Source organism: Branchiostoma floridae, chromosome 2 (genome assembly GCF_000003815.2).
Source record: "Branchiostoma floridae strain S238N-H82 chromosome 2, Bfl_VNyyK, whole genome shotgun sequence".
NCBI lineage: Eukaryota > Metazoa > Chordata > Leptocardii > Amphioxiformes > Branchiostomatidae > Branchiostoma > Branchiostoma floridae.
Genome location: NC_049980.1, coordinates 17,685,428 through 17,708,713, shown reverse-complemented (window position 1 = coordinate 17,708,713; position 23,286 = coordinate 17,685,428). Strand labels below are relative to the sequence as shown.

The 23,286-nt window shown below is 40.1% G+C and overlaps 2 protein-coding genes across 10 annotated transcripts; one reads left to right on the top strand and one right to left on the bottom strand.

Annotated features, from left to right (window-relative positions):
• Positions 1-1,042: 1,042 nt before the first annotated feature.
• On the bottom strand, positions 1,043-5,182 carry LOC118409306 (carbonyl reductase family member 4-like). Of its 2 annotated transcripts, XM_035810241.1 has the most exons (6): positions 4,957-5,181; positions 4,194-4,304; positions 3,887-4,033; positions 3,046-3,180; positions 1,433-1,572; positions 1,043-1,118 (listed from the first exon to the last, which is right to left on the bottom strand). In XM_035810241.1, the coding sequence occupies exons 1-6, from the start codon at positions 5,165-5,167 to the stop codon at positions 1,080-1,082; spliced, it is 783 nt and encodes a 260-aa protein (XP_035666134.1). In that variant the 5' UTR covers positions 5,168-5,181; the 3' UTR covers positions 1,043-1,079. The 2 variants fall into 2 exon arrangements, with proteins under 2 accessions (XP_035666134.1, XP_035666135.1); XM_035810242.1 differs by lacking the exon at positions 3,046-3,180 and having other exon boundaries at positions 4,957-5,182.
• Positions 5,183-5,368: 186 nt separating this feature from the next.
• LOC118409305 (centrosome and spindle pole-associated protein 1-like) lies at positions 5,369-23,136 on the top strand. Of its 8 annotated transcripts, none has more exons than XM_035810233.1 (25): positions 5,369-5,548; positions 6,243-6,353; positions 7,903-7,993; positions 8,419-8,519; positions 8,807-8,905; positions 9,052-9,203; positions 9,593-9,668; positions 9,997-10,095; positions 10,622-10,723; positions 10,937-10,989; positions 11,169-11,236; positions 11,492-11,588; positions 11,874-11,931; positions 12,394-12,414; positions 12,999-13,194; positions 13,415-13,594; positions 13,803-13,938; positions 14,141-14,258; positions 19,553-19,602; positions 20,211-20,308; positions 20,429-20,572; positions 21,114-21,221; positions 21,965-22,080; positions 22,471-22,620; positions 22,945-23,136. In XM_035810233.1, exons 2-25 carry the CDS (start codon positions 6,273-6,275, stop codon positions 23,119-23,121), a joined length of 2,571 nt encoding a protein of 856 aa, XP_035666126.1. In that variant the 5' UTR covers positions 5,369-5,548; positions 6,243-6,272; the 3' UTR covers positions 23,122-23,136. The 8 variants fall into 8 exon arrangements, with proteins under 8 accessions (XP_035666126.1, XP_035666130.1, XP_035666128.1 ...); XM_035810234.1 differs by lacking the exon at positions 5,369-5,548 and adding an exon at positions 5,597-5,615; XM_035810237.1 differs by lacking the exon at positions 8,807-8,905.
• The last annotated feature ends 150 nt before the right edge of the window (positions 23,137-23,286 follow it).

The window sequence follows — 23,286 nt, the reverse complement described above, 5'->3', positions numbered from 1 at the left end:
GGACTGCAAGGGCATTCTTGCCAAAATCTTCCAAGGAGCATAACGGAACATAGAATAGAAGTTTATTGCATGACAACTGTAGAGGATACAGTGTATGGCAACTTGTACATACAATACATGCAGAACAGTTTAACTACATGTATGCAGGCATCTTTGGCAAAGATGTACATAATGAAGTTGTACAAAATTATACAAATTATGAATTAATTTGCATTCCTAATGAGGAAAATCTACATATAGAGAGGGGGGATACAAACTAAGCCACGTTTGGGATTGTTTTCTCACCGCAAAAGCGCCACCTACATCGGCTACATATAGCGGTGAGAAGCAGAACTCCAGTTAGAAGCTCTGACGAAGGTGTCTGAGAGACATCGAAACGTAAGCTATGTAAGTACCCACTGGTTGTGTACAAAGAATTCTCCTTCATCCTATATTCTACCAACCTGATGAAACTATTTTCGGTACATATAGAGTGTTCTGCATTATAGGACTCAAATACGTGTAACATAGTTTCTAGCAGGTGCTAGATTAGTGGATCCAATTATGTCACTTATTTGCACAATTAATGCAAAAGTGTCATAATTCTTCCAAGTACATTGTGCATGAAGAATGATTGGATTGTCAACATTGTGACCTGTGTAAGATAGCAAAAGCCAATGTGTACATAACCAAGCATAGATCATGCAGATGTGAAAGTCATTTGCATAATCAGAATTTTTATGCGATATGAGGTCTCCAAACTCTTATTATTGCAGTGTTGAGCTGTGTCTTTTCTGGTAGAATTAGCTAAGATAATGAAACATAAAACTGCAATATCAATGTCTTGTAAAAACTAATATTTAAAAGGAAACAATGCTATTAAGTAAAACTTGCATTGAAAGGCAGGACGACTGTTAGCTCATACCAAGGACGTTATAACGTCCTTGCTCATACATAACTATGAATTTATTTGGTTATCATCTGCAAGCGATGCTGGGTCACTTTCTTCTCCTAAGACAGCAGCTGATGTGTCTGATGATGGTTTGGTCCTGTACATTGGTTGTTTTTTTAGCTTATTAGATTATTCTGCATACCAGTGCTCATATGTTCAGCTGCATCCCACCGTCTACAACCAGCACCTAAAAAATAGGAAAAAACATAGCTACTGTCATTGATTGTATATAAAAGCCTCCAAATCACATAGTTTAATCACTGCACATAAACTAGGTTACTGCAAAAACTTAACTTCTTTCTTTTTGCTCCATCATCAGTGCAGGGCTCAATTCAGTTCTTGAATGATGTTGTGCTTTTTGTTATGTGCACCTGTACAAACAACTGGCTGAGCTGTGTTTTGCATTAGAAAAGAATATCTGTGTCAAAGAAAGCTTTTCCAAATGTATTATGTTTTAAGTTAACCTGTCAATTGATGAAAAAGACAACATAGCATACTTACAGTTCCTGTGATGTAAGGTGAATATGCGAGGAATCTGACAGCTGTAGCCACTTCCTCAGGTGTTCCCAGTCTCTGCAGTGGTACAGCCTGCCTTATAATTGATTCACTCATGCCTGAGGTCATGTCTGTATTGATGAATCCTGGGACAAAGACACAGAAAATAAGTGTGGCAATAAAAACTATTGCCGTGTCGACGTTTTTATTTTTTTACTAGTATTAATAATTGTTGTTGTAGGTTTGTTGTATTTGTGTTCTATCCTTTTGCCTGGTTGTGTGCATGTAACACATTAGATTGTTTTACGTGATATGGATGTTCGTACCTGACCTTCCAACATTGACCCTGACTGCCCGACATCAACCCTGCAGGCCTGACATCGACCCTGACCGCCCGACATCAACCATGTACGCCCGACATTGATCCTGACCGCCCAACATCGACCCTGACCGCCCGACATCGGCCCTGACCGCCCGACATCCACCCTGACTGCCCGACATCCACCCTGACCGCCCGACATCCACCCTGACCGCTTGACATTGACCCTGACTGCCCTACATCTACCCTGCAGGCCCAGCATCGACCATGACCACCCGACATCGACCCTGTACCCCCGACATTAACCCTGACTGCCCGACATCGATCCTGACCACCCGAAATCGACCCTGACCGCTTGACATTGACCCTGACTGCCCTACATCTACCCTGCAGGCCCAGCATCGACCATGACCACCCGACATCGACCCTGTACCCCCGACATTAACCCTGACTGCCCGACATCGATCCTGACCACCCGAAATCGACCCTGACTGCCCGACATCGACCCTGGAGGCCCGACATTGGCCATGTCACACATATGAAATGGAAGTATTGCGATGGTATTTGGTGGATTTGTTTAGCGTGGTGGCCCAATGGTGAGGTTTCATTTTGGGCCTAATTGACTTTGAACCTGGTACAGTGTGTTCATTTTTGTGTTAAATGGGGTTTTACCCTACATCTGCTTTGTTTTAATTGTTAACAGAAGTGACTCCAAAGGCACATAGATTGTCTCCAGAGGAAGGTTTCTGTTACCCCTCGCTACATAAGAGTCAAATTACACGAGTGGGTCATCATTATGGGCCATGCCATTTACCAAGAGGGGTGTGTCTGTTTTTGTTTTCAGTGAAACTTAAGAACCTTTGTATTAATTGTGATTATAGAGTACATTGTATGTGGATAGGTTTTGGGAAGATGAAGGTCAAAGTCAATTTTGGCCCTCAAGTTGCTTGCTCTGGAATTTGTGAACTTTATCATCTATGATTCCAATGTTTTTTCCATATGAAAAACATACAAATTTCACCTCTAACACACTTGCCTTCATCCTCCGTACAGTTAACTTGGGGGCATATAGAACTTTACATACATACCTACCTACCTACCTAGTCCCTAGACCTCCTGGTTGTTGTGGAGAGGGACAAGGTAGACAGGAAGAGAAAGATTTGCATCCAGATTTGTCTTTCAAAATCTTAAGTCGAATATCATTTTCTTATCTTTAAGAGGGTTTTGGAGATTCCATTAGAGAAATTTCTTCCATCATTGATGTCCTAATAGTTACTAGATAACAATACATAACAGTTACCTGGTACAATAAGATTGACCCTGACCCCTCTAGAGGCGACTTCTTTTGCCAGTGACTTGGTGAAACCCTGCAGGCCTGACTTGGATGCACTGTAAACACACTGGCCAGGGTTACCTTTGACCCCTATTATGCTTCCTACCAGACAAGAAAGAGATCCAAAGCATTAACAAAAAAATAAAGTTATTGGTCAGCTTGCACTCAGGCTACCTTGTTTCCTTACTACTTTTATTTTGGCTTTATAATATTGCAGTTTCACAATTTTCTCTCACACTAGGGTAGAATAGGTTACAGCCAACACAACTCTTTTACCCTTTCTTCTATTTTCACCCACACTACGTAGTTTTAAAGGAGCCTAAGAACAAAAATGCTGCAAACTGGATGGACAGATAGAATAAAATTATAGAGGACACTACTGTAATTCACTTTGTCTTCACGGTACCAAACTTTCACGGTCTGAGAAAATTTAACTTGTTCTCGGAACTTAATGTTCACTGTCGTGACAAGTGCCCATTAAAAAAGGCTGTGATTTATTTGTTATCAGTAATGATAAGTTCACGTTATAGTTGTCACAGTGAAAACCGTGAACATAACAGTACATTGAAAAAATCAGGAAATAACAGTATTCCTTTTTCAACCTCCTTGCTCAAACATTTACAATATCAAAACAGACTCCTCCTCTGGCAAGACTCAGTTTGGCCATTACAATACAATCATGGAAGCAATATATTATGCACATGTATGATCATAATAATATTTGGTGACTAGTTTCCTCCCATTCATAATACCATAAAGTATGAGCCTGTGCTCTAATCCTAAACACTGGTTCTTCAGAGTACCTTACCCACATTGATGATGCTGCCTGCTCTTCTCTGTACCATGGACCTGACTACAGCCCTGCAGGTCAGCATGGGCCCCACAAGGTTGGTCTGTAACAAACTTGTCATATCTGTGGTCGAGGTCTTCAACAGAAGAGCATCTTTATTGACACCTGAAAGAAAACAATTTTTTTAGAATTCCTTTTGTTTCAGTTTTCTGTTAAAATGCACTAAGATGTATTTTTTTAATATATGCAGGTATACATATTCGGATCACCATAACTCTTTTTCAATAATCTTCTTTTGCTTCAAAATAGCTATCTAAGTTCTTACCTGCAGAATTAACCAATATGTCTATATGCCCCAGTGTGTCCTGTATAGACTTAATTGTGGCCTGAACACCCTTTTCATCACTGACATCACAGCTCACTCCAAGATGTGGACCTGGACAACAGCAGAGAAAAATGACTATTATGTCTCTGTCCCTGGTGCTGATTGTCATTCTCTTCAGTTCTCTCCCTTTGCCAAGTCATGTGGAATCTTGCCATGTCAAAATCGTTGGAGTTTAAATATGCTTATCTATAGGATCACAAACACCCATATGTGGAGAGGACCTTGCTAATGTCTTCAAGAGTTTGGAAATATGGCATGTTTTCTAATTCTGAAACCGTCCTTAAAGGGGGAGGGGGGCATGCATAATCTTCATTTTTTTTGTGGTGAATGGTAGTGACTTCATATTGGTCATACATGTATATGTAGCTTAACAAAAGGCAACTTCAAAGAAATATGTGTTGCCACTGATAGATCCGCTTGCAGATTATGTCCCTGGTACTGCATGGCAGTCTCTGTCCCTGGTGCTGATTGTCATTCTCTTCAGTTCTCTGCTACATGTTGTGTACTACTACTACTTGCCCTAGGCACCCTGTAAGCACGAACACAAAACTACCGCTGGCTGTGGCAGAGTGCTCCATAAAGAATCTCGATCACCGACTAAGCCCCTATGCGGATATAAGACAATTATGAGTACATATGGATATCATACAAGCTACTAGTAACGAACTTTATGTATCAAACGCATTACAAAACATGTGCATACCCTTGAGACCTTTCTGAACCAACTCCTGTATCGTTCTGTCCACTGATTCCTTATTTCTTGAGATGACGGCTATCTTGTGGCCATCCTCAGCAAATTTGGTAACCACAGCGTTGCCTATTCCCCTGGACCCACCAAAAACTGCACAAACTTTGCTCATTTTCCTCACACCATATGCATGGGTTTCTATCCAAGTTTCTAAACATCTGAACATTGCTGTTTATGGTAAGCAACCTAAACGCCTGTAAAAGTGTACCTGAATAGATACATTACAATTTGTCTTACAGTAAGAATATTTTTTTAGAATGACTGAAAATTCATATTATCTTCTTTTAATTTTAATTTTGGCAAATATAGAAGTATTAAATTCTATCTAATGCAATAATTTGTTGAGGCATAAAAAATATGTTTTTGTAGACAGCCCAGTATTTCCCAGTATGCCCCGGGGGTTTTATGACGCATGCGCAGTATCAGAAGTGACATTTTTCGTGCGAAGTCGTTTCACGACTGACAAAAATCTATTTTTACTGAATTCCACTGCGGTTTGGGGGCGAACGGAGTGATTTCACCCGCTATTTCTGATTTTTATGGACCCGTGAGTACCTCTTTGGTCTTGTGATCTGCACGCTTGGTGTGATTGAAGCACTAATGGCGATTAATAGGTTTGTGTACAGGTTGCCATAACGCTTGTGGGATGGGCAACTTCAGATGTGTCAATAAATTATGAACGACTTTGTCGTACGCATATTCTGCCAGATTAGAGATCATGAAATCTCGGATTAACACACTGTTTAAGGCCTGCCGCTTACGTGGCAGGTATATAGACTGTAACACGATCTAAACGTATTCAGGCGAGATCGCATTTTGTTACTTCCTATTGTTTAGTAAGTCGGCCATCTTAGTTGGTGTTTACAAACTTGTGTCAAAGCCTTATGTCATATGGTGAATTAACATACAAAATGTTTTCACCCTAACGGATATAAATTGCCATGTTTTGCTTCTTAGATCAACAAAAACCTCTGGAGCCTGATAACGGAGTTGGCGAGGAAAGACCATAGTAACATGTTGTTGATGGTAGCAACGTTTATATTATAAAGTCAAAACGTTCTATCGCCATGTGACACTACGCTCACTGACTGGTTTTATGCACCGTTATGAAATACAAATTGAGAAGCTGTCAGTGTAATTAAATCCTGTTGATAGCCATGAAGAGGTCCATAACGAGTTGGTCATATCCTAGCAAAGCCTGGATGATGGTAAGTTCACTAAGTTGTTTTTCTCGTGTACAGGTGATGTAAGGTGTGAGGACTGAAGCCAGCATGAGTGACGACATTGAGAAATTCATAGAACAGCAGAAAAAGAAGATATCTGCAGAGAGACAGGAGCTCGGGATTCCGGCTGTAAGTTGTCTACATCTGTGATAACGGGATACCTTATCATGTCTCATCTGACAAGGATGAAGGAAGGATGATGTTGATCTGACATTATCAACAACTCATAGTCATATGATCATTCACAAGTTCCAAAACATTAATACTTTTAGTAAAAGGAGTTACCATGTTTTCGTATTTGTTAGTGTCAACTCCCTTGATTCAGGTAGATACTTGACTCACAAAAAACATAAATCTCAAGTCAAGAAATGTACTAAATGCAGCATCAGCAATCCCACTGGTATACACGCTTAATGACAGTCTTACTCTTAGGGTACTTAGTGCCTTTGGCAAAATATGTCTCAGAGAGTTGACATTCAGAATTGCTCTTAGCCTGAGACTACTGGTTATTTTAGGTTCAGAAACAAGTGAAAGTATTACTAAATTTTAAAAGAAATGATTTATACCAGTTGTGTATCATGTATATAAAATATATAAAAGTGCAATTGTCTTTTGTGCTACACAAATCTTGTAGATCCTTCAAACTTGACTACATGTAACATTGAATAATTAGCCTAACCTGAGGACACATTCTCAGTTCTTACATTACACAGATATCAAAAAAGATGGGCCATTTAGTAACTATCTACATGTTTTTATATATGATTAAGAAATTTAAGAAAAAAATACAAAATACAATGTTAATTTTGTTATCACATATTGCCTTTTCTTTATTTTGGGAGTTAAGGCCATGTTGATTTGATTGTATGGATGACATCCGAGCACGCATCAATTTTTGTCTGTTTTAAGAAAGATTAAATCGTACAAAGCAGCTATAAAATGAGCACATATGCCATTTAATGAAAGAAAAAATGGAAAATGGATGCTAATGTCCTAAAGTATATTCCAACTTTAAAAAAAGATGTGAGAGAACAAAAATGAAAATCTATGTATGTTTAGCCATTTGTTTGAAACCTTCCTGACCACCTAGATTTCATAATGAAGGGGAAAACTTTTTTTCTGGCATAAACTTTTTTTATTCACATTCTTGCATCTGTTTTGGGATTCCCAGTGAATGTCTATAATATCAATGTAGCCTTATCAGACATGTTTTTATTTAAGAATCATTGTTGCCTAGTTGCACTTGGACGCTAGATCAAATGGAGTCATGGAGATCCATAGCAGATCAACATCATAGACATAGACTGTCTATTGTGCTATTATAGTATCAATAATAAATGAATCTTCAGAGTGTGGTATTGTTATGTTTTGTGGTAACATAGGTGAGTAACCTTCAATTCCCATGGGAAATACATGGGTGAGGCAATCTATTGTCAGTTCATGACAAAGCACCAACGATAATTGATATGGCAATAACATGTTGGTGAGTAGCAACTTACAGACCAGAAACCAGCTTTTTTTTACAGTTTATACTGTTGAATCAATGTATGTTTACATTTAAATTGATAAAAGAATGTTGGAAATGTATGTGAAATAGGTTTTCAGGAATATGTTTGACCATCTGGCAGTGTCTAGAAATCAAAATGAAATGTAATGTGTGTTTCTCCTGATCTGTTAGGACCCTGATATCAGCCCATCTCATGGTGTCACAAATGGGCCATCGAAGGAGAACATCCCTCCAACGCAGGGCAGCAAGAGAGACTCTGGAGGTATAACTAATCTACATATCATGTATACATGTTTTACACTGTCATACAATGTCACTGACATAACAACACTGTATTGGCAATTTTGTAAATTGTATGAGTGGAACACTTGTTGGAAAAATACATAAGATTTTTCATAAGTCAATATTTTGGTGTAAACTACAGTAAAGTTATAATGAATTTCACAGAAAGTAACTGTAATTATAATACAGTTGGCGATGGGGATGTCAATAGTATATATTGTTCTCTTGCCATTTCCTGTAGAACTGCTGCTTAGTGTACACGTTTTAGTTGGTGATTATTTCTGTTATTTGGTTATACTTATAATCACTTGCAAATCACTTGCAAATAGAAGCCTGGAGGCAGGATGTCAATTTTTGGATAAAGCTACATTTTTGGTTGCTATATCTTTTCTTCACCTTGCATAGGGCCAGTTGAGTTTGGAGGGTTGAAGTTGGGTGGTTATGAGGATCACAGAAGGAAACTTCAGGAAGAAAGGAAAAGGGAGTACAACCAGCTGTTAAATGAGGTAAGGGTGCTAAGTGTATGTACCCATTTTCATCTTACAGTCGCACTTACAGATGCTGATTGACACAATGAATTATGTAATGACAACTTATGTCATGGATAACTCTCAAAAGCTCCTCTTGCTTTTCTGTATTTTTGGTAATGGTATATTCCACATCCATGTTGTGTTGGAGTTTAGTTTGCCTATTACAAGAGCTTCTTTTCAGCATAGATTGCAGATTTAATATATATTTTTTTAGTTGTAGTGAACTCTTGCTAACGATATAAACTGTTCAACATTTTGAGCAGAAGAAGTTCCGATCCACTGGAGTAAGTTCGAGGATTCAGGAGATTGAACATGCAAACAAGTCTATGTCAAGGAGCTCGAGTGAACCCCAGGGATTAAATGTAAGACACATCTCTTCAAACTCTGGCAGTTCAAAGGCTGGTCTGCTTGATGTATTTAAGGGATTGGCTTCCATTTCTGTCTGTTTGAAATTGTTTCATAATTGCTAGATATTACAAGTTGACAAGGAATTGTGATCTCTGTGTAGCGTGACCAGGGCAGCCACACGTTTCCTCCCCGGCGACGAGACACCAGCCCTCTCGGCAAGGAAACGTATGATGACATCTTAAAACGGAAGCGAGAAGAAGAGGACAGGTATCGTCGCTTGGATGATCCAGAGATGATCACCGACAGAAGAAGGTATTATCGTGGAAACTTTTTCCCTAGAGCGGAGAAGTACAAACCTTTAACTGTTTGTTTTGTATTAATTCTACTGAAATAGAGACATCAAAGAGCCCAGAAATGTTTTGTGTCATATCTTCAATTTTCACCGTGATATTGTTTTCTTTAAAGTTATTGAGATTCTTCCAACGGATCTCCTTTTTCTCAGCCCCGAGCGTTAGTTATGCACATTGCTCATGTTGCAATGTTAATTTCCAAGGGCAATGTAAGTTACAATAATTTGACAAATACAACATATTTAAGGTGAGTGGACTGTAATTCTGCAGTTCCCCACTTCCACTCACTGTATTTATCACAGTGTGTAATTCCCTAGTCCCTGACTACAACTGAACTGGTTCTATTAACAGGGATGACAGACTCCGTGACCATCCCCTCAGAGCATCCAGAAGTGATGGCTTCCTCAATGAGCCGGATGATCGTCGGGTAAGGCTGAGCACTCCACATATTTATACTGCCCTTTGCTTTACCAATGGAGCAGACTCATTCTTTCTACAAGACAGTACATGTACCTGTCAAATTTGGAAATTTCAAATGGCAGGATATAGAACATTTGTACAGTTTGACCTAAGAAGCTTACTAGCATTGAAAATATTTCACCAAAAAGAAGGATGAATCAAGGGTTCTGTTCTTGTTCAATATTTTCACACCTCAAAACACTACAAGGGGTGTCATGGCAAAAAGAGTAGATAGCAGTAACTCCATGCACGTACAACACCTTAGGCTCTTACACTGTCTATCTGTCCTTACCAAGCACAGACCAGAGTCAGGTTGGTTGGAACAGCTAGGCCATGACAGGCAGAAGTGTGAGTTGTGCCAGCGCAGAGCCAGGCTTAGGGGAGAATGGGATCAGGTACAAGCAGGAGAGGGCTAGGCAGACCTGCTGTAGTCAGCTTCATGTTAGGAAAATCTACTGTGTGGCTGGCTATAGTTTATGTAGTAAGGCATTTGAAACAGAATAGCTGCACATCTGTACACCTTTCCTGTAGTCACAGTAGTCAGGCAAGATGGCTCTATCCTTTAGGCTAGGGATGTTACCCAGTCCAGAAACTGAAACTCTATGTGGCCAACAGATAGAGTTCTATAGACAAATTATTTATTTGGAAATACCTTTTGTTTTTTTTTGTATGTCTTTTGGCTACTCAAGTGTAGTAAGCAGCAAAAGCCACTCACAGGCTATAGATGCTTACTTAGGCAGACTAACCTGTAGTTGCAAATGTGACAGTAGTACAGAATTTGTGTTCTATGCAGACTGAAATGTAGGAGTAAACAGCAACTACTGTACATGTGAATGTATATCATCAGCCCACAAACAGTTAGATACTACCGATGCTTTATTGGATTGGTTTGTTTTAAAAGTGTTGAATTATCTTTTTAAGGACTATGACCGGAAGGTGAATCGCCTGGATGATGACTATGGCAGCAGGCATGTCCGTTTCAGGGACAGGGATGACTATGTAGATTCTGACCAACGGGACTGGGTATGTTGGTTGTTTCATTTTATCAGTAATTAAATCAACAAAAGTTTAAAAACAGATCTGAAATATTCTGCATTCTTTGATAAAATGGTAAGTGTATTTGAAAAATTAATGCTTAATGTGTACTGAATTCATTGTCACCCATCAAATGTATTTCAACCACCTGAAAAGCATGTACCAATCTTGTTTGTCTAATTTTGTTCTTGTCCCTTTCAGAGTCGTAGCAGGGCAGGGAGGAGAAGGGACCTCAACTCAGCTGAAGGAGACAGGTTGGTTCTGAACTTTCATAAAACTGTTAATGACTACAAGATATGATCAGAATTAATCTCAGGAAGTAGTACTTGTACATGTGTATGTAATAGGAAGGGAGCAGGGTGATGTCAATGTATTCTGTATGATTACACATCTGTGCATTCTAATCCGGTTTGTCTGTTATTCAATTGTGCAGACCATCAAGAGAAAAGGATGACAAGGACCGTGCCCACTCTGCCCCTCCTGAAGACGGCTTTGCCATTGGTGAGTCTTATACTACTTCATTTGTACTAAGAATTTTGCTGTAAATCCATTTTGCAATAGAATATTTCTCCAGATCTTAGAATTTTGGTTTGATATTTGAAATCTCCAAATTGCTACTGTAGAATCTGATTGAATGCCTTGTTTACAGCTGTGAACAATATACAATGTTTTTTTGGTAAGCATTAAGTAAGTATTCAGTGCTTAGCTACTCCCCTGTGTGCTTAGAAAAAGATCAACAATCTACAACATTTACAGGTAATGAGGAGCGAGCAAGTGCTGTGCGGCGAAGGAAGGATGCTTACCGACAAGATCTTATGCGGCAAATGGCCGACAATGAAAGGGCTAGGAAAAAGTGAGTTTTTGAGGAGATCCACTCCTTTAGTCATTAGCATGTTACTAAATACTGTGTACAATATTAAAATATCTGTGTCAATGTCAGCTTTACCTTCAACAATAAATCCTTCTGTTTCTATTATCATTCCTTGACATCAATGTAAAGTAGTCTATACAAGTTACTGTCAGGCATTTTAGATTAGATACAATAACTCTGTCTTAGAAATCAAAAGTGTTACCAGGAGTTATGTACATGTATCTGTCTGACTCTGACCCCCAGTGATTATTTGCATTACTTTTTCAGAGAGAAGACTAGAGACATGAGAATTAATGCCAGTGGAGAGAATGACCCAGAGAAATTGGTAAGACTGACCTTTTCTTTTTTATGTTATAGAATAATACTATACAGTATGTCCAAATATGATTGTGTATTTTACAGTTGACTATACAACAAATTATGAATTGCAATCATCATCATCTAAACAACTGAACATGGATATCTGTTGTGAGGGAAAACGGTTTCATGGTGCTCATCCCATTTACACCTTTGTTAAGACAAAATATAATAGACCTGTTTCAAACTTTGGCAACATTGCAAAATCTGCTCTCCTGAAAGCATAATCTGGTGTGAATGTTCGTGAGTTAGGCGGAACTGAAAGTCAGACCATAATTGTAATCAATAGGTCTGTTGATTAGTGGTGTCAGTTTAAGAACTCAAGGTGAGCTACACTTAGAAATCCTTTCTATACACACATTGATCTATATATTGTGATAATGTGTTGACTGCTCTGCTTGTTTACTTCCATTTTGCCGCTGCTCTGCAGACAAGTGTTCCTGAGGAGGAGGTATATCATATGTGGGGTGTTGTCACTAACACAAACTCACTTGCCGTCCCTGTGTGCCTAATTATAGATTTACTTGGTGTTTGGTGATCTCTTAACTTGGTTTACGGTGTTAAGGTGGTGGGATAGGGTAGACTACAAGAGAAGCTTCTTGGTTTGCTAGAATTTTTAGAGAAGTTGATATAGAAACATATTTTGTAGATTAGTCCTAAAAATGGGACATGGTGAAGTACATTTATTGCATGTTTATGCCCACGTGACTTGATGCATCAGTAGCCATCCTTAGTCCTGGAATAACTTATAAAAAGTGTTATATCACTTACAAAACAATATAAATATCAATCTTGGTTATTGACCTTTTTGCCACTAACACCTGTGCAATGACTATTGTCTCTCAGAATTCAGTATCATACCTTAATCTTATTGGAGCCTCAATCAAAGTTATTATCATTGCAGTTTTTGTTGAAACTGCACTGACAAGATTTTATATATGGTGTAGATACAAGCACCTTCTGTATGTGCAGAAGTGTGTCTTTTAAAAGGTTTTACAGTGTAGAAACTGTATTTTGATTCTCGTTGCCACACAGCCTGGTAGAATCCGGGACCTTCCACCCACTAACCGCCAGAACAACAGACAGAGAGGGCGGGACACGTCTCCGTATCGGCCGTACCACACCTTGGACGATGAACCTGAAGGTCGAGACAGGCGACAAGAAAGACAAAGGACCCCTCCTTACAGACCCCAGCAGGCATTTGCAACACCACCACCTCAGCCTCAGAGAGGTCAGGATATATTAAACCTCATTAGTCAGTTAGTCATTAGACAGCACAATTTGGCAACAGATTGTTTTGGCAACAAATTGCTCTTGATCTCAACTTGTAGCTGTTTTTGATACTTGGTGTGTGACACCGACAGTCTTGTAGAAATACATGTCATTGACTTTTTCTTTGCTGATGGACGAGGTAAAATTTTAAGCAGAGGTCAATTGTTGTGTCCATATAGGCCTTGCCCCCCAGCCCATGGGGTATATACAACCTGGAGTAGTGCCTGCCAACCCCTACTTCATGGGAGCTCCCATGATTCCAGTGGCAGCTCCTCTTGGTCCGTATCGCACACCATATGATGATGCCTACTACTACTATGGCATGAGACACCCGCTGGATCCTAACACAGGGACTACAGGTATGTCAACAATATGTCTAAGTTGTACTGTCATTTGGCAAGACAAATGTAAAAATCTTACTAAAGACAATGATTGAAAACAAGAGCTCATAGATGGAAACTCACAACTTTTTTGTCTTTTTTATTAATAAACCTTTAGATGATCCTGCCTATGGTTACTACAGTTTGGCTTGGTCTCCTCTTGTTAACAAAATGTTGCCTTTTCCAGGTGGTGCAGTTCCTCCGCCAGGTGGCCCAGTTCCTCCCTTGACTACCTTGGCAAATGGCCCTACGGACTCTCTCCCTGTCCCTTCTATCAGTGTACCAGGCCTATCACCACGGGGACCAGAGTTTACCAGGGAGGAGTAAGCACTTTTCTCATAATTGGCTTTAAAACCCTGATGCTGGGAAATCTGTTTTAAGACTGTACAACTTCTTTTCAAGATCATTGCTCAATTTGAAGGTCTCGGCTACATGTGCAATGCTTTTAGTAACTTAGGGATTTAGTTTCACTACAGGGTGTACAAGTGTTCCTTGTGACATGTCTACTTTGATGTTGCTCATCAGTGCTGCCAGAAAACGTACAGAGAGTCGTATTCAGGACATGGTTGCTGACGATGATACAAGGAAGAGCCAGGAGGCTATACAAAAGCAGCGGCAGTATCAGGAAGAGCTGAAGGAACAGGTAGGAATTAAATATATGTCTGTGTTAGAACTCAGTCAGGGACCAGTTTATTTAGGGCTGTTCAGTTGTGTTGAGAAAATAGACAGAAATTGTGCTCAGAACAGGCTTGTGACACTAAGCACCTGGATACAGCGGCGCTCCCGAAATATACGTCAGTTTGCGCGAAACGTGTTGCGAAATTTCGCAGAACTCACTCCGAAATTTCGCAGAACTCACTCCGAAATTTCGCAGAACGCAGTCCGTAATTTTGCGTAACGCACTGCGAAATTTTGCAGAATGCACTGCGAAAGTTTGCGTAACGCACTGCGAAATATCCCCCTGCGTAATCGAAACACCCATGCGAAAGCCTTCTACGTAAGAAATCTTACGCAAATTTTGGTCGTTAATGAGCAGTGATTACACAATGCAATCAACATGACAATTGATCGTCCTTATTATCACGTATTCATTGATAATTTGTAGATAATATGGGGGCTGGAAAAGCGTGGCGGGAGCGCAACTCAGAGAACGTCTGACCGCGTGGCGGTGCGGTCCCAAATCATGAACAACATCAAATAAGTAGCCGAATAAATTACAAACAGAAGGGTTAAGAAAAGTCGACGTAAAACTGTTACACGTTCTTTGATTGAGGACCGAAATAACATCGAACAACGCAAGACATTAAGGGTCAATGACCCGTATATAGCGTACTTGCGTAAACCCAGGATAAACCGACACGAAATCGGCTCTACTCTAACGTTACATCGTCATTTCTATGTAGACGGACTGGAAAACTACGGCAGATTTCACAAGCAAACAATCTAGTCTTGTGTCTGATTATCTTAAGTTCTTGAAATGTATGTTAGCAGGCCCAATTTTAGTATTCCGCGACAAAAAACAATCATTGTTGTTGTTGATGTGAAAATCGTGTTTCGCATAATTTCTTCAAGATGGCCGTCGCAGCAGCAGCAGGAAAACAAGGTCACAAGGGGTCAGTGGACGACTCCACTTTTAAAGTAATTTGGTAAAATATGGAAACGTGTATTCTGATGTATAGTATATCATATAGTGATTGTGATATAGGAACGATTAATTTTAATTAAATGGATTTCTTTCAATTAGACACTACACAAAGTTGTTCTTTGGTCAAAGAAATGAGCCTTGAAGAGAAAAGTTTTCTTTCCACGGGACCACTTCGGCATAATGGTACATGCAGACAAGCCAAGCCTTGCGAACAAAGGATTTTGCAAGGCTCCTTGTTTTATTGTTGTGACGATTTGATTCTTAGAAATGACTATGAACTTGTAATCAGCAGTAATTGAAGGTCTAATCTTTGTCGGCAGCTAGAGGCATTCAGACAGCGAAGTTGCTGGTGACTCGCGTTGTGAGTCACCCAAGCCGATTTAGGAAGGAAATTTTTGATGGCGGCGCTGACGCTGGCTTCGTGTTCAGACAATTCTCACTGTATAAAAGATAAGATAACCACGCAAATGTCTGTCAGTTTTGACTCAGACATACGATGGCGAAGACAACGAAATGCTAGAGACGCAATGACGTTGCTGAAGAAAGTTTAGGTCAGCCGGCGTTCCGAGACCTACAAGTCGACGGTTCCAACCCAACTGTTGCATGTTGTAATAATTCTTGCAATAGTTTTGAACTCATTCTAAGCCCATTCGCTGTTGTGAGTTATGGAACGTTAAGCATTATGAATGTTCCAACGCAATGTACTAGTAATTATTCTTGACTTGGACGTTAGCCCATAAATGACAGCTAATGTCATAACAGACATAACGTTACGCAATTTTACCAGAAAAAAGGGGAAAGGAATGGCGTTAAAGTTAGCTAGTGTTGAATAATCGTTAATGTGACATTTTTTCCTCTTGAAAGTGGAAATATAAGACATGCAGGATTTGCGTGAATTGGTTATATATTGTATACATGTGTAAAGCCATATAATGCCCGTCCATAATTCCTAGATAAAGCTATACTCCTTCGTAGTAGGCATTGATATCTACTTTTCTAGAGGATTAGGATTCAGGTTTTCATCCGCCGACTTGATTTGGAATGACGTTGCTGGTCGTCCAGGGTGCAGGGGCCAACAAAACCTACCGGTTGCTGACGAGCTCCTGTGTCGGAACATCGATGTCAGCCTCTCCTGGTCGTCGGACAATGGACACATGGCGCAACCTTGCTGCAGGGAATTCATCCAACCTTGAAGCGATCCTAGATTTAGACACCTTTTTCTTCGCAAGTCTGAATATATTCAATATAACGTTACATTATGTATAATGTAAAACGATATCAAAGTTATATCTGCTCGGTCATAACCTGTATTTCTAGCTAGAATGATGCTCAATGTAACGTTATTGGTATTGATATCATATTCATAGCTACTTTTCTAGACGATATCTAGGATTCAGGTTTTCATCGTCTGGCTTCACTTGAAATGACGCTGCTGGTCGGCGGGGGTGCAGAGCCAGAGGGGTCCAACAAGACCTACCTGTTCCTAACGGAACTCTTTGGAGGAACATCGCTGACGGCCGCTCCTGGTCGCCGGACAGTCGAACGAAGGAAACAATACAGGGCATTCATTCAACATTATATTATGTGTTTTAATTTGTTAACTGTATTTTGTCTGCGTATCTGTTCAAACGTGTTAGTGTCATATAGTTTAACTAATATTACATGTACTTCTATGTAGTAAAGCATCGATAGATAATGATTTTGTAAGCCAGCGTAATGGGATTCGGGTTTCTTGCTTGGCGCACTGCTGATCATCGGGGTGCAACTTAGCCAAGGAGACCTACCTGTTCCTTACGGAGTTCTGTTTCTTACGGCATCGCAGACGGCAGCCCCTGGTCATCGGACAGTCGAACGAAAGAAACAATACAGGGCATACATTAAACATTATGTGTTTAGGGTATACATTCACCTTATGTGTTTTCAATGTATTTATTAACCGTGTTTTGTCTGCGTATCTGTTCAAAGTTCTGTTAGCGTAACTAACGTTACGTGTACATTTGTACTTCTACTATGTATTGGTAGTTGTTTTTATAAGATGGGATTTGGGTTTCCATCCGTTGGTTTCCTTGGTATATTGCTGATCATCGGGGGGTGCAGCTTGGCCAAGAAGACCTACCTGTTACGGAGCTCTTGGGTCGGAACATCACTGTCGGTCGCTCCTGGTCGGACAATCGACGCAACCTTACTGCAAGGAACACATTCAACCTCGCAACGATCCTAGCTTCTGACGTCTTGGTTTGACAACTGATACAGATATAAGGCGATAACTATCATAAGCTCTTGGTTTTAAAATGTTGAAATAATAATAAAGAGTTCGTCCATATATTTGAGAAATTGTGTATTTCCAATTCATGCTGCAAGACTGTTGAGCGGGGATTGTATGAATGAGTACAAAAGCAAAAAAATATACCGCTTGAAAAATAAGGACGCTGTTAGCAGCGGTGACGATCTAGCCCTAATTTAAACGAGTCGTTTATCAATTAGACACTATCGGACTAGGTGCGTCTCAGAATTATTGGTGGTGAGATTTAAAACCAGACCAGTCTGATGCAATGCTGATAATATAAACATCAACAAATGTATACTACATCATATCCCAACATATAGCGTTTAAAACCCGATCGACCATCATCTTTTCAAAATGTTGGAAATACGGTAGGTACATCACTAATATGTGCCGGTGTATGAAGAAACTCCACCTTTTGTCATCTTGGTGCCATCATGTACTTAGTATCAGTTTAAACTGCAACTGACAAAATGTAAATACGAACAACCGAACCCAAAATCTGTATGTCAAATGTTACCGCCTTTTTTTTGTCGCCGCTGTTGGCTGTGATTGGTGGCAAGTTGATTGGATCTTGAGTGTAATCGGGCACGCCCTGTCCAAGACGTACATCTGAAGACTGCCGCCATAGCTGCTGCCATGGTAACGGCACAAATAGCGGCATTTCCCATGCGGATCGGGTTACGTGCGTCCTCTACAAATTGTAGTTCTCAACTCGAAAACTTGCTACTACACAGGTTTTAGTCGTGGGGTAAAGGGTCGTTCTCACTGCAAAATTTCAGGCAGCGAAGTGGGAATAAAAAATTCACGGTGCACCAAGCAGAATGTGATTGCGAGACAGTGTTTTTCGCACGCTAATTTTGACGTCTTTACACGGAAGTGCCCCCGTCGTCTTTCCTCCTTGTAAATGTAAGCACACCGAACATTGTCAACGAAGATCGTTTTATCTCGTGAGAACTCCAAGCACACCATTTGCTGACGACGATTCCTTTTTCAACCTCCTTGCCGAGATGAAGCGAATCACCCCCCGCCGAATGTGAAACGAGGATAGCCGAATATAGAAGTCTCCCCGGCTGTTTCTCAGAGCGTTCCAAATTATGGAAGAAGAAAAAAAGACAAAAAAAACAAACTTTCCCGTAACTTTTATGTGGTAAAATATGAGGAAAATACTGACACATGTTGGTACGCAGATATTGACAAGATAGGAAAGTTCTAAGGCACAAAATTTGTCACCATGACGGCGTGGCTAATCATGAATAGGGTGGCATTGCAAACCAAAAGTACATTTTTACGTTGTATTTTCGTAACTTTACCAAGGACACAGGCCTGTGGTTATTTTATAGCAGTATTACTAATAGCATTTTTGTTCATTTTGTGTGACTTTCATTGAATTTGGTACATGACAACAAAAGGTAGAGGCGAGTAGATTTGTGAGAAGCGACTACCCCGTCCGGTATGTACATGTACTCGTATATGTACTTTGCCTTTGGCGCGCCGGCTTCAAAGGAAAGGTAAACAAACCGTGATATTTCTCCGCCCACCTCGCGGGCGGTCTGCATATGAATGCGGCGTGTTTCTACGGAAGTTTCGCAGAATTACGCAGTAGGAATTTGCGTTAGGCTCCTGCTTTTCGCGAAACTCGCTGCGTAACTTCGCAGAATGCCTTGCGAAATTTCGCAGAACGCACTGCGAAAGACTGCGCAACGTCTTGCGAAATTTCGCGGAACGCGCTGCGAAAGAATGCGTAACGCACTGTGAAATTTCGGAGGACGTTTCGCGCAAGTTGACGCGTATTTCGGGAGCGCCGCTGTACACCCAAGTACGTGATATAATGTCTGACAGTCACATAATCACACAGTTTGATATCAAATTGGCACATGCTACCAGGCAGTAGAATACATGTTGTGTTTTTTGTAAACCTGTTGCAGTGTCACATTTCCTTTGGATGATGTCATTTTATATTCTCACAGTGATTTCTGTTACAAATTGAAGTTTAAAACTTTTACAGATGAGGCTGAGAGACATCAAGAAACAGAAAGAAAAGGAGGAGAAAGAGAGGTAAGCTTCTGATCAAATAATTATGATTGAGTGTGCTATGCACTTTCTCAAGAAGAAAATTTGAATCTGTTACTTAGTAAAATGTACCACATTGTAACATATGTTCCTTCCTTCCTTTCTTTGTTCATACATTCATTCGGTTTACTGATGGTTTATAGAAAGTTCTGCCTTTTGAATACTTAAAACTGTCTGGGTCAGGGGTAGAGATAGAAGGTACAACAGTGAGTCAGTTGTCTCTAAAATGTGTTTTCATTATGATGTTTGTCAGCAAAACGTTTGGCCCAAACTTGCACCCAGTGATCTTCAAATGACCCCTTGCAGTTGATATGTTATTGTATAAATGTGTATTTTTGTGCAAAGAAATTGTCAAAAGATTGGCAAGGTATTATTTCAAGAAAGAAACCTTGTATGATAAAATCATATCAGAGTACAAGAGTTACATCGTGATGTTTATTATCGGCATGAAAATGGATATATTGTTTGGGGTTTGTCTGTGTGTGTGTGTCTGTCTGTGTATGTGTTTGTGTTTCCGGATATTCATAGTCAGCAAAATTCAAGATTTTCTTGATGGATAACAGTGATATTTTCACATTTTTCATCTCATGCAGATATGACCGAAAGTTGGAAGCAGAAGCCATGAACTATAACCCCTGGGGTAAGGGTGGAGGGGGGGCACCACTCAGGAACAATGATGGGAAGGTTGTAGGTAAGTGAAGCATGATCTTTTATCCTTGGGTATAAAGGAGAACATCAACAATTGTTTAATGTTTTGCATATAGTAGGTTACCTTTGCTGTAATCTGTGTGTTGTGTCTGTGTTGACCCAGCGGACCTGCGGAAGATGCATATTCAGAATGAGGAAGACCAGCTCAGTCCACGGAATGAATACTCTGACAAACCAGTGGTTAATCTGGAGGTCAACATGGCCAGTCTGACAGAGCCTCCTCGACCTCCACCTAAGGAGTCCCAAGGTGAATACCTCATTGATTATGATTTTGTAGAAAGCAACTCTTCTCCATTTGCCACATGGAACCTATAATGGGCAAATTAGAACATGGGCATGCAATTCTGCTTTCATAGCTCGAAAATCTAGTTGTCTTCTTCAAGTTGCCAGGGTGGTCCCAAAGACATGACTGTAGAGCATGTAAAACCTGTTCTAAAGAAAAAGAAAATGATCAATAAGAACTCATCAAATTGTAGGTTAAGGGTGAGAAAGGTAGTAAGTTGAAAAGGCATGGGCTACTGTAATCGCTATTGAATTGGGATGTGACTTACATCATTGTGACATAAATTGGCATTTTGAAAACCAATTGCCTTGTATGATGAATAATGATAATCAAGACATTTCATATTATTTATAAGCATGCCCAGGTGTATTGCCTTAGCACTGCTTCTGTGTGCTATGATCACATTCAGCTTCCGTGATCAGCTTCCATATGACAATGCTACTCCCCACTCTTTCTGTATGTAAACAATATTCTTGCCACTCCCACGCATGCATCTTGGCCATAGACCATGATGCCATTGCCCAGTTCCTGACCAGTCATGGTCAGAATGTGGGTAACAGGACACAGTACCCAGGAGATGATGGCAGCAGAGGCAGCAACAATGCTCCGGAAGGTTGGAGGAACAGAATTTCAGTGTGTCGGTGTGCAATAAAACCAGAGAATGATACAGATTTAATGACTGGAGATGTTTAGCATACAAGGCTTTAGCTGATTATAGGTTCTGTCAGTAGTGCAAATTTTCTGGCTATATTGTATAATTTGTCTGTATTGTTCTACTGCACATGGTATTTTTGGCTAAAAATAAATATGGTGACTAAATGGGAGCCCACATGTAATAGATAGGTATATCATACAATATCTCCAGTCAATGAACTCTGTCTGGGCTGGCCCAGTCTGTGACAATATAACAATGTGTGCACGGTAGCACTGTCCTGTCATCTGTTGTGTCACTCAGGAGCATGCAGACTAACACAACAGCACGCTTTTTTTCTAATCATTTGACAATCTCTTTCTTTATCTCCTTAATGTGAACCAGTAACTAATCTTTTTAAGTGATTAGTTAGAAACTAGAAACCATTTGCCAGGATAGTAAAAAAAGTTGATTATAATGGTGAAAGTGAGGAATACTTCTTGGTCAATATTTGCATTGATAAACCCAAGATAATATCAAATGCTTGCAATCCAAAAAAAATGTATGTCAATTCTTGGTTTACTTTCATTGCAGCATGGATCCTCAACAATGATCCCTCAAACTAACTTAACTGGATTAATGTTAAAATGTGATTGAAATGAAAGTCTGGTGTTCAGTCTTTTATTTTGCATGAATGATGATTCCCTCCACCTATTCCCCTCCAGCCCTCAACATGTACACGTACAAGTCACCATTTGCTCGCAAGAACAAGGTGTTTGAAGATGAAGGCGATGAACAGAAGTCTCAGAGGGATGAGTACCAATCAGAACTGCAGAGACAGGTGAGGGCCAATATTACCAACATGCCTTTATGATAGAGACCATGTGAAGCTGAAGACTACCCTTCCTTCATTCCGTCACAAAGAAAGGTTATGATCTCTCCAAACAATGACGAATGATGTGACTTTGAATATGAAACTTTTTAAAATTTAAGTACTTTTAAGTTGATGATGTCAAACCTGTAAAGTGACTGGACCTCCTAGCCAATGTAACCACTTTTTTGGTGGTGCCATAGATATTTTTTTTTTCAGTGACACAAGCATTAAGAATCCTGTCTTTATCGGCCACCTGTTCACACAGACCAGATTTCTTGGGTTCCCTGAGTGGTCTTCTTGTGCAGTTTTGTGTAGATCCATATCTGGCTCTTGATTGCCAAGTTCATTCTCCCCCAGGTTGAAGAGAAGAAGCGGAGGCAGGAAGAAGAGAAGAGGAAGCAGAAGGAGGAAGAGGAGAGGGAGGAGCGACGCTTGGCTGAACAGCGGGAGAGAATGCAGCAGGAATACGAGGCAGAACAGAGGAAACAGAGAGAGAAAGAGGAAGAGGTGACACTTTACATAACGACCATTCTATTCACCTAGCTGAAGAGGTTTTAATTACTTTCAATTCAATTCCCATGTACCTGCACTGTGAATTCTTTATTCATGTCCTGATTCCTCTGCATTTTATTTTTGACTTTTAACTCTTCTTCTGAAGGCCTACCTAAAAGTTTTATCCCTTTTCCTGCATCCTATACCTGCAACACCTGGTGCCAAAAGGTCACCTTAGCAAATTGAAGATGAGAATGAAGACTTTGTAACCCTCACTAAATGACTCGTGAATGTTATTAACCAGCTGATATGTGTTCTGTTGATATGTTGTCCTTGTAGGTGAAGAGAAAGAATGAGGAGTTGAAGAAGCTGGCAGAAGAGAGAAGGCAGGAGGTTGAGAGGAAGAAGAAGGAGGAGGATGAGAAGCATGATCAGGAGAGAAGACGACAGCTGGATGAGGAAGACAGGAGAAGGAGGGAGGAGCAACAAGTGAGAAAATGTGTCATAAACATTTAGAAAATACTGTATATCTTTGGACATCAATGTGCATAGAGCTTGTATTGGAATAAATTTCAACTGTGACCATGGTTAGAATTATGAAGATGTTATATGCTACTTCACACAAAAAGTTAAGTTCTGACCAATACTCTTTTAATCTGTCTTCTGATCCTTGTCAAGTTG